Raw genomic sequence first — 18350 nt, forward strand, 5'->3', positions numbered from 1 at the left:
TTGTTTTATACACAGCTGATGTCACCATTTGTTTTCCGTATAATTAGGCCCAAATTTACTTAGGGAGCAGAATTACATGTAATGTTTTTGCTGGCATCTAAATTGATGATAATCTCTGATTTGTGAATTTTACAGTAGATAAATTACAATGTACAGATGTTAGAAGGGAAAAGAAAGTGTTAGAACACACAGGAAAGATTCTAAAAATATGATATAATAAAATGACATTGAACAATTAAAATAAACATAATTTCCTCCCTTGTCCCCGTGAAGTCAATATTATTTCTACAACTAGGATTTCATTGTCAGACAATGGAAGAATTGGGGGGGCGGGGAGGAATGGCGATTTATTCTGTTCTAATAGAGTGTTTTTACTGATGGATTATGGTGGATACTCTTTTGTATGAATGTAACAATTGGAAAGCCTTTTGTTGATTCATTGTAATATGCTTTCACCAATAGATGCCTGTGGCCTGATTGACTGGATGCTAACAACAAATTCAGAGAAACGTGCAACAATTGAAGACATTGCAAACCATTGGTGGGTCAACTGGGGTTATGATACGTCGATTTGTGACTGTAATTCTGATAATGACTGTCACTCACCACTCCTGGCCCGTTTTATTGACTGGCAAAACAGGGAAGGGTATGCAAATCAAAGGACGAAGGAATCTGAAAATATACAAGGAGTGGAGATTTCCAGGCATGAGATTCCAACTCACATAGCAGAGGATAGGCAAAAGGCTTGTTTAAGGAAGTCAAAAAAAGAAAATGATGTGACACAACCACAACAAGATGTGAAACTGCAAAAACTTACTTCCAAAGATACAAAGAGAAAACCGAAGGGGATTTTAAAAACCAGGAGCAGCTTTGACAATGATCTTCTTTCATCTGCAGCCATTGATATACAATCACAACAAACTGAAACCAGCACAACCATCATAAAACCTGTAAACACCTCTCACAAGGCCCACACAATTCAAACTACAGTCTTCACAAGCACACCAAAGAAAGGGATCCTCAAAAACTCATACCAGAGAGAGTCTGGCTATTCTTCTTCTCCAGAACGCAGTGAACCTACAGATAAGGATACAGCTGCCAATTCCTCCAAAGCAGGTGGCAAACAGTCAGAAGTGCTTTCATCAGGAGTGGTTAAATACAGGAAAAAGGGAATTCTAAAACGCAATGGAAAATTTTCCATCAGTCTAGATCTGCCAGATGATTGTCCATCACTAAAACTTTCTGCTTCTTTAAAGGACCTGATCTTATCAAGTGGGAGACATCAGAAAAACATAAGCCGCCCCTCTAGCGTAATTAGTGATGACAGCCTAATTTCTACTGATTCATTTGACCTTCTAGATCTCACTTCGGAAGGCAAAAGAAGACTCTTCGCTCAGAGTAAACGCAGTAGCATTTATAGTTCAGCTTCAGAGGAAGACTTGTTGGAGCTCAATAAGACTGAAGAAGAACCACAAACAGCCAGAAAGAATGGAAGCTCTGGAAAAGACAATATAGGGAGAATTTTCTCTATAACGGAACTTGAAGATACACAAGATATGTATATTAGGGCCCAGGACATCTGTAATAATTTAAAGGAAAAGTGAATGGGATATGGATATGACTCTCCCTAAACTGGAGCCAAATGTTATTCCCACTGAGACAAAAGGAAGATGTCATCTATGAGGCTTAATAAGAAGAAGGTGTTACAACAAAATAATTAAATTTTGTTGTCACTTTTCCTTGAGGTTAAGGGGATTTGCTACCAGAAATCTGTTTATGTTCGTGATGAGGCTAAAATGTTAAATAGTTCTGTGAATTATTTACATGCATTTTTGCTACGATTGGCATCATCATGTTGACTGTTATTATTTACTGAATGGGAGGCAGAATTTGGTTTGAGAATTGACCAAATTAGTGATTTTCCAAAACTATAGCATAAAATGCTGAGTGTACAATTGTAATTTTCAAACTGGCTCTTTATTTATACACATGTCCCTGAGTCAGTGCTACACCAGATAATCTTGCATGTAAACAATCAAACCATGATTGACTGCACATAAAACATTGCCATCTTGCAAAAGTGGAATAAGAAACTATCATTAAGCTTCAAAATCAGGCTGTTATGTTTGGATATGGTCTGAACAATGGAGCCTGATTGCACGGCCAGGTATGGCTGGTAACAAAGCAGAAGAGGCAACTATCAACCCCTTATTGTCACTTCAATAATAAGTCTAATAATGGACTCATTTTCAGGAATAAATTGGAGGATTACATCTATGATAATAACCTAGTAAGCAGGAGCAAACATCGATTCAGAATGGGAAGAGCCTACCTAACAAAGCTCTTGTGTATTGTAAGAGGACAACATTCCAAGTGGACTTTGAAAAGCACTGTAATATGGTGTATGCAGACATCCAGAAATAATTTGATCAGGCTACACCTAAAACACTGCTGGTTAAAATCAAAACCGTAAAGTTTGAGAATAGAATTTAGAAATAGATCAATATTGATTGAACATTAAGACAGCACTGGATTTTTTGCTAAAAGGATATTGATGGGACTATGTAGTGAGATACCTCAGGGATTAGTGCTAGAATTTCTGTTGTTTCTCAAATGCATAAATCATTTGGAATCAGAAACTCAAAAAAAATTGGTACTATCTAAAAATTGTACCAAACTAGGAGAAACGATTGATCCTCACGATTCAGCACATGAGCTGGATAAAACATGAGTGGGCAAACATATTGCAGTCGAAATTTAACATGTATAAGGGTAAATCACGACTCTAAGCTTCTATGGATTACAGAAAAAAGTAAAATAAGCAAAAAACATGTCACTTACACCCAGACTTATCTGTAAGGCTACATTCAATGTATATCAATAAATGATGGAACTTGAAATTTAATGTAGATGTGTGAAAAATTATTAAATTATTTTATTCTGTAAAGCATTGCACGTAGGAAGAAAAACAATGATGGACATGGATGCTGTTACATAGTTAATAAGTAAATTGAAGATTATCTAAGTGTTTTAGTTGATCTGACAGTCAATGTGCCCAGCTACAACAGAACAACAATCAATAAATTACAATCCTTGGATCTGGGTGGGATGCCTCATCAAAGAGTGGGTGCAGACTCAATGAGCCAATGGCCTCCTTCTGCACTGTAGGGATTCTATGAAGATGTGTAGGTTGGGGGATTATGGGGGTGGACCTTGGTAAGATGCTCTGTCAGAGAGTTGGTGTAGACTTGATGGGCTGAATGGCCTTTCTGCACTGTAGGAATTCTATGATCACTCCTCATGCAAATGAGGCACTACATACAATATCTCAGTCTTTCCAACTTGGCCTCCAGTATACCTGATCACTCACTTTCCTCACTCAATGGATCTAAAACTTGAGTCACCTGCAACAGTAGGTCCACTCATTCTAAGTTCCCTGGAGACAGTCATCACTCAAACAGCGCAATCCTGCAGAACCTCCTTAGCTAGGTTCATGACGGCCTCCTTTAGTTATCAATAAATGTCAAACAGTCTGGACAGCTCTGGCAAAATCTGAAGCATAGTTGTAGAATTATCTAATTCACAAATCATGCTGTTACTTTACCTTCAGCTGTCTGTCCCTTTTAACTGTATACTGACAGTTCCTTGTAAATGCGTCTTCTCTGTTCTTCACATGCTGCAGCTTCTTTGTCTCTGGTCACATTGATGTGCAGGTTATAGCTTCCAGATCAAAGATCATTGGGTCACATGGCCCAATATTAAGAAAATTATGAATGATTCCTTCAAAACTGATGCTAATTCATAAGTTATTTTTGCAACATTCTTAAAATCAATTACAGATTCCCTAGACATTTTAAAGAAATTACAAATTTTTATTACTCTGTTGTTTCCCAGTTAAAAGTTGTCACAAAAATAAATGCAACATTGTGCTGTATACTCAAAACAGTAACATACAAATGATATGGTCAGACCAAATCTATTTTGATAAGGTCCTCATGAGAGGTTAGTGAGCAAAGTTAAAGCACGTGGACGGGGGATAATGTATTGGTATGAACCAAGAATTGGTTGACAGAAAGAAAACAGGAAGTGGGAATAAATAGGTCTTTTTTCAAGTGGCAGGCAGTTACTATTGGGGTACCGCAGGGGTCAGTGCTTGGGTCCCACCTGTTCACGATATATAAATGACCTGGATGAGGGAACCAAATGTACTGACAACACAAAACTGGGCAGTAAAGAGGTTGCAAGGAGACTTCAAGATAATTTTGTTAGGGACAAGATCAGAAACTCCAAGGTACATTACAAAGTTAACTTAGACCCCAAAGTTATTTGATTTTGGCAGTAGTGTGAACATAAGGTGTTTTACTCCACGTGTGATTCTATTAAGCCACTCGGTAGTTTTTATTAAAACAAACTTTATTTAGGAACACAGTTAGAATTAGCAGGGTAAATACACAGGGTGATGGGGATAGGGCCTTGTTGGGATTGTTGTTACAAGGTCAATGGGCCAAAAAGCCTCCTTCTGAACTGTAGGGATTCTATGATTCAAATAACAAAAAGAATTAGCATAACTTTTGCCAATTAAAATACTTAAGAATGACGAAGTATAATTCTTAAGTTAACTTTATCTACTGTTCCAATTTAAGTAATATCCCCACAGAAGGCCTTCTTCAGAACCAATTAGCACCAAAAACAGAAATACTCATGTTGATGTTAGATTTAACCTCGCCAGACAAAGACAGAAAGATGCCTACCTTCTGAATCCCACACAGCAGCCTCTGGAGAAAGATCCATCCCCAAACAACAGAACCGCAGAGAAAGAGATCCATTTTCTGGCTGATGCCAGTCTCTAAATCTGGAGAGAGAAAGAGACAGAGAGCTATTTCTTCTCTCTACAGATCCCAAACAGCAACTGTGTTTGGTTTCTCTCTTCTCACAGCACCAGGGATTCAGGTTTGATTCCAGCCTTGGGTGACTGTTTGAAGTTTGCACTTTCTCCCTGTGTCTGCAAGTGTTTCCTCCGCATGCTCTGGTTTCTTCCCACAAAATCCAAAGACGTCAAGGTTAGGTAGACTGGCCTTGCTAGATTGCCCCTTAATGTCCTAATATGTGTAAGGTGGATTAGTGAGATAAATACATGGAATTACAAGACACAGATTCTGCAAGTCTATGCAAGGTACCCTAACAGCTCCCATGATGCATACATTCTCCGACACTCAAAGGTGCCAGAATTGTTTGTCATTGTGACTCAGCTCAATGGATGGCTGCTGGCTTATGACGCATCCAAGGACAAAAGCAGAGGAGAGATACAATAGGAGCCAACCTTCCACAAGGGTGATGCTCCAATGGTCTGCCAAAATTGAGATTCAGATGCCTGGAGCATTCAGGAGAAGCACTACTTATCCTCCACAGCGTGGTGCCTCTAATAGTCATTGCATGTTTACTCTCCACAACCTGGCTCTGGCAAGGGGGGCCCACTGGAGGATGAGGCTATCGAGGCATCTTCACAGGTCGCAGGTAATAACTCTAGTGGATCAGAACAGGAGCCCAGGGAAGGAAACTGTGGGGGCATGAAGGCATTCTTCTGGAATTCAGGGATGCAGGAATGCCAAGATGGTCTTGATTCAACGCACATATAACTGGGCTACCAAGGTACTACTTCCACCTCATGCCAGATGTGCCACCTCCTTAACAGACATTTGCAATGACTCATTCCATTGAACCCAAAGTCTACTCAATACCTATGCAATAAAGTTTACAGCACCTCACGTCCAGCATGAGATACTGACATGTAGAAAACAATCTATTTCAGTTGGGGTATCGTCGTCTGGTGCATCTTGCTGATGGCTGAAGAGGGCAATGAAGGACAGATTCTGCTACAAGTGCTGCACAGGAAGCTTCCAAACATGATTTTGAATAGTTGTTTTTGGCATTGGTACCTGTTACCATGCCACTGGTCATCATGAGACCTACACAGAATGTCATGGGCCAGTGACTCTCAAGTGCCACAACCGATATTTAGGGCCTTCATGCCACACTTGCAAACATTTTGGGCATCTAACTATGGCTACTTCACCATACAAACATTTTCCATCCTGCAGACTCCTGGGGTATCTGCTGTTCACAGCACCAGGGACCTAGGTTCAATTCCCAGCTTGGGTCACTGTCTGTGAAGAGTCTGCACGTTTATCCCATCTCCGTGTGTGTTTCCTCCGGGTGCTCCGTTTTCCTCCCATAGTCCAAAGATGTGCTGGTTAAGTCTGCTGGCCATGCTAAATTCTCTCTCAGTGTCCTTGAACAGGTACTGGAGTGTGCCGACTAGGGGATTTTCACAGTAACTTCATTGCAGCACTAATGTAAGCCTAGTTGTGACACTAATAATTAAACTTAGTTACATAATTATATCACTGAAATAAAGTTTTTAAGTTTGTAAAAATTTGGACCAAGGCAAAGGGAATCCTACAGTAATAACTGACCAGTCACTGATGAAACATGAACAAGCACTGACACGCCTCATGTTATGAGGCGTGTCAGTGCTTGTTCATGTTTCACAGATGATTCACATTTTCAACTCGCGTTTGGTGAGTTTGGGGTTACTTACTGCATTGTCAGAGATACCATTTTGATGAGATGTTGAACTAATACCCAAATATTGTTTTTAAAAAAATCACATGGCAGTATTCAAAAGAGTTCTCCTGGTGTCTTGTCCAATTACACCCTCCTCACTAAAGATTTCCAGTCATTCAAACTCTTTTCAAAATCTCCTCTGTGTAAACTGCTAACATAACATTTCAAAATAATTCATTATTCACTGGCTGCTTTAATCATGCAAGTCCTTGACAGGATTTGTATGTTAATCAACCACGTGGGAGGGAATCTTTGCAATATTATTATTGCAATTTTATGAGGCTCAGATATATAAGATCTATGTTCATTAATCAGAATCATTTTCACCTCTTTGTCTAACAGTTTCTTCCGGGTCTATGTTGCTGATTTTATTTGCAGTCAGCACTAAATTCTCATTAACAACCAAACGAACACACTTCCACAAAAACACATTTTCCGGAGTAGTACAATCTCTGCTTGTTATGAACTTTCATTTGAACAATCTACAAAATGGCGCCAGATAAAACTATCGTAAATTTGTGTTTTTTAGGGTATGACTCTCACTCTCTAACATTAGTGACTGCTTCCAAGTATCATTACTTTGCTTGTTTTAGCTTAGCTTAGTATCTAAATATTTTTAAGACGCGGGCTGATGGGTTTTTGATAAGAGAGGGGATTAAGGGTTATGGGGAGAGGGCGGGTAAGTGGAACTGAGCCACGACAGATCAGCCATGATCTTATTGAATGGCGGGGCAGGCTCAAAGGGCTAGATGGCCTACTCCTGCTCCTATTTCTTATGGTAAAAGATAAATAAATAAAGTTAATTTATTAGTGTCACAAGTAGGCTTACATTAACACTGCAATGAAGTCCTCAAGTCGCCACACTCTGGCACCTGTTCGGGTACACTGAGGGAGAATTTAGCATGGCCAATGCGCTTAACCAGCACATCTTTTGGACAGTGGGAGGAAACTGCAGCATCTGGAGGAAACACATGCAGGCACAGGGAGAACATGCAGACTCCGCACAGTGACCAAAGCCGGGATTCGAGGCCAGGTCCCTATGCTGTAAGGCAGCAGTGCTAACCAGTGTGCCATCGTGCCGCCATTCCTATGCCACCATGCAAATACTAACACCCTCTTGGTTTACTGTGTCCTCATCCATTAGACAGACCATGAATCCTATTTGTTTCAACATTACCATGTTATCATCTTGCATAATAAATCTTAGTAACTAGTAATGACTCCTCAAATACTGAAGCCGTCCGTACCAAAATGCAACATGACCTGGACAATAACAAGGCTTGAACTGATGAAGTGGCACATTTGTGCCACACAAATGCTAGGCAATGACTATCTTAAACACGACAGAATCTAACCATCACCCCTTGGCTTCCAATGGCATTACCATTGCTGAATCCCCTACTATCAACACCCTGGGGGTTATCATTGGCCAGAAACTGAACTGGGCTAGCTATTTACATATTATAGTTACAAGGGGGAGGCAGAGCATAGCGTTATTATTACTGGACTAATATTCCAGAGATCCAGGAAAATGTTCTGGGGGCCCAGTTTCTAATCTTGCCATAGCAGATTGTCAAACTTGAATTCAGTAAAAATCTGGCATTGAAAAGTTGACAACCATAAAACCATTGTCAACTGTGATATAAAATCATTCGGTTCACTGATGTCCTATAGGAAAGTAAGTTTGCCATCCTCATCTGGTCTGGCCTATATGTGATGGGCAATTAGGAATGGGCAATAAATGCTGGCATTGTGATGCACACATATCATGACTGGATAGAGGAAAAAAAGGCTTAGAGGCTAGGAATTGTGCTGAGAGTAACTCCTGCCTCCCCAAAGCCATCTACAAGTAATGGAATACTCTTCATTTATCTGGGTGAGTGCAACTTCAACACTCAAGAAGCTTGACACCATCCAGGGCAAAGCAGCCTTCTTGATTTGTACCTTTTCTACAAACATTCACTCTCTTCACCACCAATGAACAGTGGCAGCAGTGTGTACCAAGGTTCATGTTACAACACCTTAAAAACTCACACGTGCCACCATCTAAGAGGCATCAGAGACATGGAAATATCATCACTTGGAAATTCCTCTCCAAGCCACACACCATCCTACTTGGAGACATATTGCTGTTTCTTCATTGTTGCTGGGTCAAAACCTGGAGCTCCCTCCTTAACAGCCCTGTGGGTGTACCTACACCACAGGAATTGTAGTGGTTCAAAAAGGCACCACCATCTTCTTAAGGGCAATTGGGGAAGGTCAATAAATACTGGAGTAGCCAGTGCTGTCCACATCCCATGAATTATGTTTGTGCCACATATGTAGTTATGTGATTTAAAGCAGCAGCAAAGGAAATCAAGGCCCTATCTGCTCTTGTTGAAGAATGTAAAAGGTCGCATTACATTATTTTAAAGATAACCATTGGAGCTATCCCTGCACCTTGGTCAATATTTATCCCCCAATCAACATCACAATAAAAACACACTATCTGGTTGTTTTTGTGGAAGCTTGCTATGTGCAAACAGGTTGCCACATTTTCTATGTTGCAATAGCAATTACACTTCAAAAGTATTGTAGTTTACTGGATGTCCAGTGGTTGAGAAAGGAAAAAATAAGTGGTTATGAGGAAAAAAAACAATAAATTATAAAAACTGCAAATTCCAACCCCAATCAAGAGGTGACAGTTTGTCGTTGCCATAGTGCTACTTGGAGAGCAGTGGTAGATGCTAGCAATTCAGCCAACAGAGATTCAGGATCAGTGAGTGACCAGCTTAAAGATATGTATGGGCAGGATGTGGCCGTAGGGGGAGGGTTCACTGGCTATGGGGAGAAGGAAATGGCTTTCAGTAGGCTTCTCCCTTTCCAGGTGAAACGTTGAATCAGGCACTGAGTGTCAGACAATGAGAGATGCTCCCAGTCCCAGGATCTAATGAGCAAACAGAAAAGGGTTTGTTTTTTGGGTTTCCTGCATGGCGACATTCCATCTGCTGCGACATGAAAATCAGCAGTGGCAGAATGAGGACCTTAAGGGGACATTAATTGCCCACTTAAGGGACTCAGTTGATGTCAGGGTGGAAAGCCGTTCATGAACCTTGCCACATGAGACTAAATCTGGCCAGAGGTAAGAAGTAGTGGGGTTCCCACCCAACGCTCCCCCCCCACCATCTGATTATAAACTGACCCCCCTTCCAAATTTACCTCAGGAAGGGCATTAAATTCCACTAATTCCACTTCAATACTCCCAGCATCATGAGGAATTGCACACTTTGGCCTGTGATTTTCTTTTTGCTCAGATTAATGCATCAAAATCATGGCACTGAAGCAGAAGATCTCTAAAATGGCCCAGATATAAAACTGTTCAATTCCTCATCACTCAAAATTAATGTCTTATTTTCTTCGGCTAGCTTAAGGTATTCAGCAATAACCAGCATTAAATCTTTAATGCAATAAAATGCCTCAAGGCACTTCAGTTTTGTAAATCAATATTTAACACCAAGCCACCAAAAGGGATGACAGAGCTTCACCAAAGAGGTAGGTTTCAGGGAGCATCTTAAAGGAGAGAAGGGAGGTAGACGCTGGAATGCCACCATCCCGCCTGTCACAGAATCGGAGCGGGCGAGGGGCTGACCACAGAAATGTCCCTTGACCTCAAGTGGAAATTTCCGGTCTCGCTTAAGCACAGATGTTTGGGAGAAAATTCCAGAGTTTAGGGCTTTACCAGCTGAAAGTACAGCTACCAATGAAGGATAATTAAAATTGGGAATGCTCCAAGTAATAGAATCAGTGGAGAACATATGTCTGATGATTGTGGGACTGCAGAAGATTAAGGAGATAGGGTAGAGACTATGAAGGGATTTGAAAACAATAATGAGGAATTTAAAATAGAGCCACTGCTTAACTGAGAGCCAATTTAGATCAGTGAGCATAGGAGTGATGGGAGAGTAGGATCTGGTGAAACTAAGGACACAAGCACGTTTTGGATGCCCTCAAGTTTACAAAGAGCAGTGTAGTGGCACAGTGGTTAGCACTGCTGCCTTACAGCGCAGGGTTCAGTTCTGTCCTTGGGTGACTGTATGAAGTTTGCATATTCTCCCCATGTCTGTGTGGGTTTCCTTCAGGTGCTTCAGTTTCCTACCATAGTCCAAAGATGTGCAGGTTAGGTTGATTAGTCATGCTATATTGTCCTTTAGTGTCAGGGGAACTAGCAGATTAATTATGTGCAGGTATATGGGTGGGATTGTTGTCGGTGCAAACTTGATGGGTCAAGTGACCTCCTTTTGCACTGTAGGGATTCTATGAATGTGGAATAACAGCCAAGAGCGAGGTAACAAAGGCATCAATGAGGGTTTTGGCAACAGATAAGCTGAGGCAAGATGGAGTTAAGCAACGTTGTGAAGGCAGAAATAGGTGTTCTTAGAGATAATACTTATTAAGTGATCAGCTTATCTCAGGATCATATAACCTAGTTCAGCCTTATACAGTTGCCAAGGAAAGGGATGGTGTCAGTGACTAAGGAATTGAGTTTGTTCTTTGTAATAGCTAATTGAAGAATATTTCTGCTTTTCCTGTCTGTAATATATATAAATGATTTGGAGGAAAATGTAACTGGTTTGATTAGTAAGTTTGCGATTGAAACAAAGGTTAGTCCATTTGCAGATAATGATGAAGATCATCTGAGGATATAGCAGGACATATATATAGGTTGGAGACTAGGGCGGAGAGATGGCAGATGGAGCTTAATCCGGACAAATGTGAGGTAATGCATTTTGGAAGGTCTAATGCAGTTTGCAAATGAACAGTAAATGGCAGAATTCTTAAGAGTATTGATGGGCAGAGGGATTTGGGCGTACAGGTACACAGGTCACTGAAAGTGGCAACACATGTGCAGAAGGTAGTCAAGAAGGCATACGGCATGTTGCAGCTTTATAGAACCTTAGTTAGGCCACACTTGGAATATGTTCAATTCTGGTCACCACACTACCAGAAGGAAGTGGAGAATTTGGAGAGGGTACAGAAAAGATTTACCAGGGTGTTGCCTGGTATGGAGGGCATTAGCTATGAGGGTATGTTGGAGAAACTGGGTTTGTTCTCACTGGAACAATGGAGGTTGAGGAGTGACCTGATAAAAGTCTACAAAAGGCATGGGCAGAGTGGATAGTCAGAAGCATTTTTGCAAGGTGGAAGAGTCAATTACTGGGGGGTGTAGGCTTAAGGTGCAAGGGGCATAGGTTTAAAGGAGATGTATGAGACAAGTTTCTTACACAGAGGGTGGTGGATGCCTGGAAGTCACTGCTGGGGGAGGTAGTGGAAGCAGATAAGAGATATCTTGACAATTACATGAATAGGATGCGAATGGAGAGATATGGTCCTCAGAAGGGTAGGGAGTTTTAGTTCAGTCGGGCAGCATGGTCAGTTCAGGCTTGGAGGGCTAAGCCTGCACTGTTATTTTCTTTGTTCTTTGTCAATCTGGTAATTTAGCCATATTGGAGTCAAGAGTTGTAGTAACGTGGTAGAGCTACGTAACACCACTACATATCTTAAAACTGACACTGTGGGTGTAATTTCATGCTCCCCCAGAGGTACAGTAGGATGATTAGACTTATCATGTGGGATGTCACTCTTTCTTGGGCACCCTTTGCCCCTCAAAAGCAGGAAGGAAAGCATCCATGGAAAAATACTCCACTCTTTATAACCCCCTCCCCTGTCGCTGAGACCTCCTAGACTGACTCTGGCAATCCAAATCCACTCACTTTCTGGGGAATCCAGGGATGATCCTGGTAATGGAGCACACTGTAATACTGACAGTGACCATGGTTCCCAATGGCACTGTAAAAAGTCTCACAACACCAGGTTAAAGTCCAACGGGTTTATTTGGTAGTAAGTGCCACTAGCTTTCGGAATGTTCCTTCGTCAGGTGAGTGTGGAGTTCTGATCACAAACAGGGCATATAAAGGCACTCAGTTTACAGAATACTGATTAGAATGCAAGTCTTTACAGCTAATCAAGTCTTAAAGGTGCAATGTGAGTGGAGATAGCATTAAGCATAGGTTAAAGAGATGTGTATTGTTTCAGATAGGACAGTAAGTGAGATGTTGCAAGTTCAGGCAAGTCATGGGGGTTACAAATAGTGTGACATGAACCCAAGACCCTGGTTGAGGCCGTCCTCACGTGTGCGGAACTTGGCTATCAGTCTCTGCTCAGTGACTTGTGTTGTCGTGTGTCGTGAAGGCCACCTTGGAGAACGCTTACCCGAAGATCAGAGGCTCAATGCCCGTGACCACTGAAGTGTTCGCCAACAGCAACAGTCTTGCCTGGTGATTGCTGAGCAGTATTCAGTTATCCGTTGTCGTAGCGTCTGCAAGGTCTCCCCAATGTACCATGCCTTGGACATCCTTGCCTGCAGCGTATCAGGTAGACTTGGCCGAGTTGCAAGACAATGTGCTGTGTACCTGGTGGATGGTGTTCTCACGTGAGCCAAATAAACTTGTTGGACTTTAACCTGACATTGTGAAATTTCTTACTGTGTTCACCCCAGTCCAACGCCGGCATCTCCACATCATGATTCCCAGTGGCACTGCCAGTACTGGAGAGCTGCTAGCCTTGATTGGCTAGAAACTCTCCATGGTCAGATTTTCACCCCGCAGTAACAAATCCAGCAGGAAATGTCTTCTGGGAAGCCCATGAACCCTGATTGGCCAGCTGGTTAATTGAGACTTAATCCCAATGAGGTTCCTGGAAAAGGTCATGGCATGTTTGCCACTGGCTCTCTGGTATGTGGAAGGGCCACAACTATTAAATTCTGCCATGTTTTAAGATGATGTTGTTAAGTCAAGGCATGAGGAGGACCAAGGATTCAGGGAAACTGTGCCCATTCATCTGTGCTTAAATGAATCTTTGAAGTTAATTCATCTTTTGTTGGCACATTCATACCTTCTTATATTCCTTGCATAGTTCTTTTCTTTTGGCAGTTATATTTCAGTTACACAGGAAAGCTTGAAAGGAGAAAACACTAATCATTCCATTAAGCTTACTACAGGCTGTGTAAAATCTGATCTAACATGCACTCGATCCTCTACAACGCATTAGCAACAGTGAAGAACTGTTAACTACTCCCTATGCCCTGGAAGCAATTTTTAAAAGTTGGAAAGGAGAGTCAAGATGAGGTTTTTATATAAATAACAGATCCTGTGCCAGACAGTAAAAATAACTTCTGACTAAAGAACTCTTATCAGCTATTTAATGTATCAGATAATCTATTTTTTCTTAATTCCTTTAATACAGGTTGAGGTTTATTTTTATTCAAGCATAAAATGATCACACATATATATACATATATACATACATTTGTTTACATTTCAGATACATCAAGAGCAGAAAATAATAGCCTTCTGTTTCCTTTAATGGACTATTACTGGATATAATGGAAGTAGTTTTCAGTAGTAGTCTGGCAATTGTAAAATGTCAACAGTACAACGTGTAATATAAGGGCCACAGTACAGAACAGAAATGCACCAACGGCCATGTGGTAGGTATATAACAGCACAAGTCAATAATACACTGGCAAATTGATGCCAGCCATAAATAGAATACCAAACAGAAAAAAAGTGCTAGTGTCTCAATGGGCAAAACCACTTATAGAGCACAAAATTCAGAAATATTATCAGTTTGTAATGCACAGGATTTTATTAATAATTAGCATCTCAAAGAAGCTAAAAGCATCAATTCTGCAAACACAAATAAAATTACAGCTTTTTCCAACAACAAATAATTCATTCTAATTACAATGCATCAATTTCTAAAGCAAGATACTAAGACCTTAAATTGACAAGACTATGGTATATTCAGCATAAAGAAATGAGAACAGAATATATTCTGTAAAATAGTGTAAATTTCACAGTAAAATGAACTTAAACTTTTGGCATTTATTCTTCCTTTTTTTTGAAAAAGATTGAGATTAGATGAAGTAAAATCTATATATATATGTCAGAGTCATCACTGCTATCAAAAAGGTTGAGCTGTGTTTTGTTTTGTGCTTCTTTTCCAAATGAAGGATTTGGTAGTTTATCATTGGAGCTCTCTTGAGTTAGACTTAAAGGACTAAACCATGACTGAAACTGACATTCAGATTTTATACCATTTTGCAAATACTTCCCTTCTAAGAAGTTCGGAGGCTGCCATGGAAGATTTCTCTTAGCTGTTTTACGAATTTCTTTCCTTACATTCTGCTGCTGCGGGTCATCTTCCTTCTTTATACATCCTTGCCAGCTCCCATCTCTCACATAAAGCCCTTCAAGGGGGTATCTACGCTTTTCATAAGCATTGCCCAACACTTTCTTCTCACCCATATTTGTCTGTCTCTGGGTGACTGCTTTAAACTTTGGTTTATCCAGAACAGTTTGTTTCATGATCATATTCACCGTCTTTGGTTTATTTGATGCTTTGGTGATGTTTTCCTTTTCCTTACCGTGTGCAGTGTAGGTGATTTTTCTTTTAGTGCATCTTCCAGTTGCAACCTTTCTGCCTGGAGGAGCACAGCAACCTCTCCTTGTATTGTTATTCTTCACTGTCATGTCTTGCCACATATTCTGACCAACTTTATATTTTATTGGTTTGAAAGGTACAGTGTCCCATTTGTTTTCTTTGTCACTGCGATGCATTTTCTGAATACTGTGCTGTTCAGGTGCATTGGAAGTATGTGGTGATTTGCTCTTTGAGCCATTGTGGTGTTTAGCTGATTTGACATCTGCATGGGAAAGTGCTTGAGAAGCTAATCCACTTGGCAAAACTTCCATGTGAGCAATCTGCTTGATGGGGTGTGCAGACATTATGTGTTTTGAACTTGTTGCAATAGAACACGATGAAGTGTCTTCAGCTTTGCCTCTACAACATGAAGACATGGCATTATGTTCATGAATGAAAGTACACTGCCCCATCCTGGCTGCCTCTGGTAAAGCTTTCTGGGCAACATTCAGATAATTACTGCTACTATCATTAGATAATATTCCTGCACATGCTGCTTTGCTATCACAAAGCTGGTGGTTGTCCGTTAGTGCCGGTTGAGTTTGGAATGATCTGCAAACTCTTGTGCTTTCATAAAAAGCCTGCTTCTTACTGACAATGCAAAGCTGCTCATTTAAACAGGGAGTTGTTTGTGTCGTATCGTTCTGCACCTGGATAATAGGAATTGTTTTAGAACTGAGTTTATGGAGTTCAGACAGTACTTCTTTGACCTGAAAGTGGTCTTTAAACGAACTGAGCTGATCGCACATTTTCTGATGTTGCTGACTTTGGGCATGTTTTATCCCATCCAGGCACTCCTGCATTATCTGGAGTTGAGTTCTAAGATTATTCACTTCCATCTCCTTCTGTAAGAGAAAAGGTCATGGTGTTTCATGAAAATATGCCCTCCACAGTCCAACAGTTCAACTCTTCTGGTGGTAGCTTATTTTTTGAACAATGGGAAAAAATTTTTAATGACTATTTCTATATCACCATAACTCACAGATGCTGCTGGTTTAATTCATAACTTTCTGTTTATGGCAACTGGCACTGGGTAGATACATTGGCCAGAATTTTATTGCCCTGCCAGCCAAAGCGCTCAGAGTGGGCGAGGAGCAGACAAGGTGAAGGTCCATTGACCTTGGGCAGGATTTTACGATAAATGAGACAGTAAAACCCCGCCCACTGTCTTTGCTAAATAATTGAAAGGATCTTGAAACTAAGGATAATTACTATACTTGGAGAAATGTACTTAACTATCATTACCAGAGTGTCAACTGCAATAACTTCTCTTCCCGCAATCGCGTTGGCCCACAGCCCAAGCTGCAGCCCCTGCCACCCAGTCCAATCGCAGCCCCTGCTCCCTCCCCCACCAACTGCAGGCAGAGTTGCAGTGGGCCCCCCTCCTCTCCACCAATCACAGGCCAGATGGCAGAGGGCCTCCCCACCACAATCCCCAACCCCCTTTTGCCCTGCCCCCTCACCTGTCCCCAGTGGCCCTGTCCCTTGGCCCACGCCCCTTTGACCCTATCACTGCCCAGTGTGCATTGCTCAGGAGCCAGGCTGGCAATGCCAAGGTGCCAAGGTTGCACAGCCACCCAGCCTTACCCTCAGCCTCCCTGGGGGGGCCTTAATGACCTCCGGTTCCACTGGCGAGGCCTACACAACTGTTCCCTGTTCACGAGGAACAAATGTTTTCCTCTCTGGAGAGAACCTCTCCTGGTGAGGCCGTAAAGGCAAGCGAGCCTGAATGATTGAGCGCCAGGCTCCCTGGGCAGATGTAAAACCGCATTTAGATGCCGGAAATGAGCAAGACGCTGACCGTGCCAGAAATTCAGGTCTTGTAAAATCACGACAGCCGAGAAATCAGGCATGATTCTGATTTCTCGGCTTTCACACGATTTTACTGGATCATTCTGCCCATCGATGGGCAGAGTGAGCTGGTGAAAATCCATCCATAGAGTCATTGCTTAAGTGGGAGTCAATTTTAAAATTCTCATCCTAATCTTTAAATCCCCCACGGCCTCACCTCTACCTATCTCTGTATTCTCCTTCACTGCCACAACTCTCCAAAGTAGATGCGCTCATCTAATACTGGCTTTCTGTTTCAATTGCTCTACTACTAGAGACCAGGCTGCCTAGACCTAATTCTTGGAATTCTCTCTCTAAATTACTCTGCCTCTTCACCTCTCTTTCCTCCTTTAAAATGTTCCTTAATCATCACCAAACATGTATGGCAGCAAATGAGTTGCGACTGATGTGGAGTAAGCTAATGTTACAGGGATGGAAATAGGCAGTGTTGGTGATTGCAGACATGTGGTTGAAAGTTCATCTTGAGGTCAAATATGATCCTAATATTGCAGGCAGTTTGCTTCAGCCTCAGATGGTTGCCAAGGAGAGTGATAGAGTAGGTAAGCAGGATATGGAGTTTGAGGTGAGGACAAAAGAAAATAGCTATCTTCTCAGTATTTAATTGGAGGAAATTTCTGCTCTTCCAGCACTTCATGTCAGACAAGCAGTCTGATAATGTAGTACTGTTCTGCCACAGTAGGGTTGTGTTGCTATCAAGCTAAAATTGTTGAGTAACAGGCAGAAAAGAAAGTTTGATTATTCTTTGAACTTTGCAAATTACAATATTTGTCAGTTTCAGACAGCAGATCAGAAATAAACAGCATTTCAAGGTTGCTTTGCATCTTTATGACATCCGAAATATGGGATTATGTGCATTCAGGGTCTGATGTTCCTGGAGTCTGGAAATGCAGACGCCATTTGATCAGGGTGCTATCATCCCAGACGATGTTACTACTAGACAAGTCAAATCCCAGGATGGAGCTCGGCATGATAAATCCTAACTTTTACTTTTTGTTTAGATACATGGAAGGAAGCTACTGAACAGAGTCTCAAGACTATTAATTTTTAAACAAAATAATAAAACAAACTATAATACACTACTCCTTCACTATACCACAACAGATATATACAGATTTGTAAGGATAACACAAGTTACAAAATCTATCTAATGCTGTAATTTTCTCAGCAGGTACACAGTCCATGTAAAGCAAAGGCAACACCCAGAGTAACTTCTATGGATGTCTAACCAATTCCCCCACACACTTATCACACTATGAGCCAAAGAGTCTCACTGGAACACGTAGGTTTCCAATCTTTGCTCTTGAAGAGCATGCTTTGGAATCTTGTCAATGATGCTTTCTCTTGGATGTTTTCAT

The 18350-nt window shown here is 41.2% G+C and overlaps 2 protein-coding genes across 2 annotated transcripts in view; one reads left to right on the forward strand and one right to left on the reverse strand.

Moving 5' to 3' along the window:
• The window catches only part of LOC145341346 (NUAK family SNF1-like kinase 1), a 49266-nt gene extending 46412 nt beyond the window's left edge, over positions 1-2854 (forward strand). The window contains exon 7 of the mRNA XM_080186266.1: positions 463-2854. Coding sequence (XP_080042392.1) covers positions 463-1604 — 1142 coding nt within the window. The 3' untranslated portion in view covers positions 1605-2854. The remainder of the gene's footprint in view (positions 1-462) is intronic.
• An 11091-nt stretch (positions 2855-13945) lies between these two features.
• The window catches only part of ccdc36 (coiled-coil domain containing 36), a 37755-nt gene continuing 33350 nt past the window's right edge, over positions 13946-18350 (reverse strand). The window contains exon 8 of the mRNA XM_080186267.1: positions 13946-15989. Coding sequence (XP_080042393.1) covers positions 14595-15989 — 1395 coding nt within the window. The 3' untranslated portion in view covers positions 13946-14594. The remainder of the gene's footprint in view (positions 15990-18350) is intronic.

Source organism: Carcharhinus amblyrhynchos, chromosome 3 (assembly GCF_965287045.1).
Source record: "Carcharhinus amblyrhynchos chromosome 3, sCarAmb.v2.hapA, whole genome shotgun sequence".
Taxonomy (NCBI): Eukaryota; Metazoa; Chordata; class Chondrichthyes; order Carcharhiniformes; family Carcharhinidae; genus Carcharhinus; species Carcharhinus amblyrhynchos.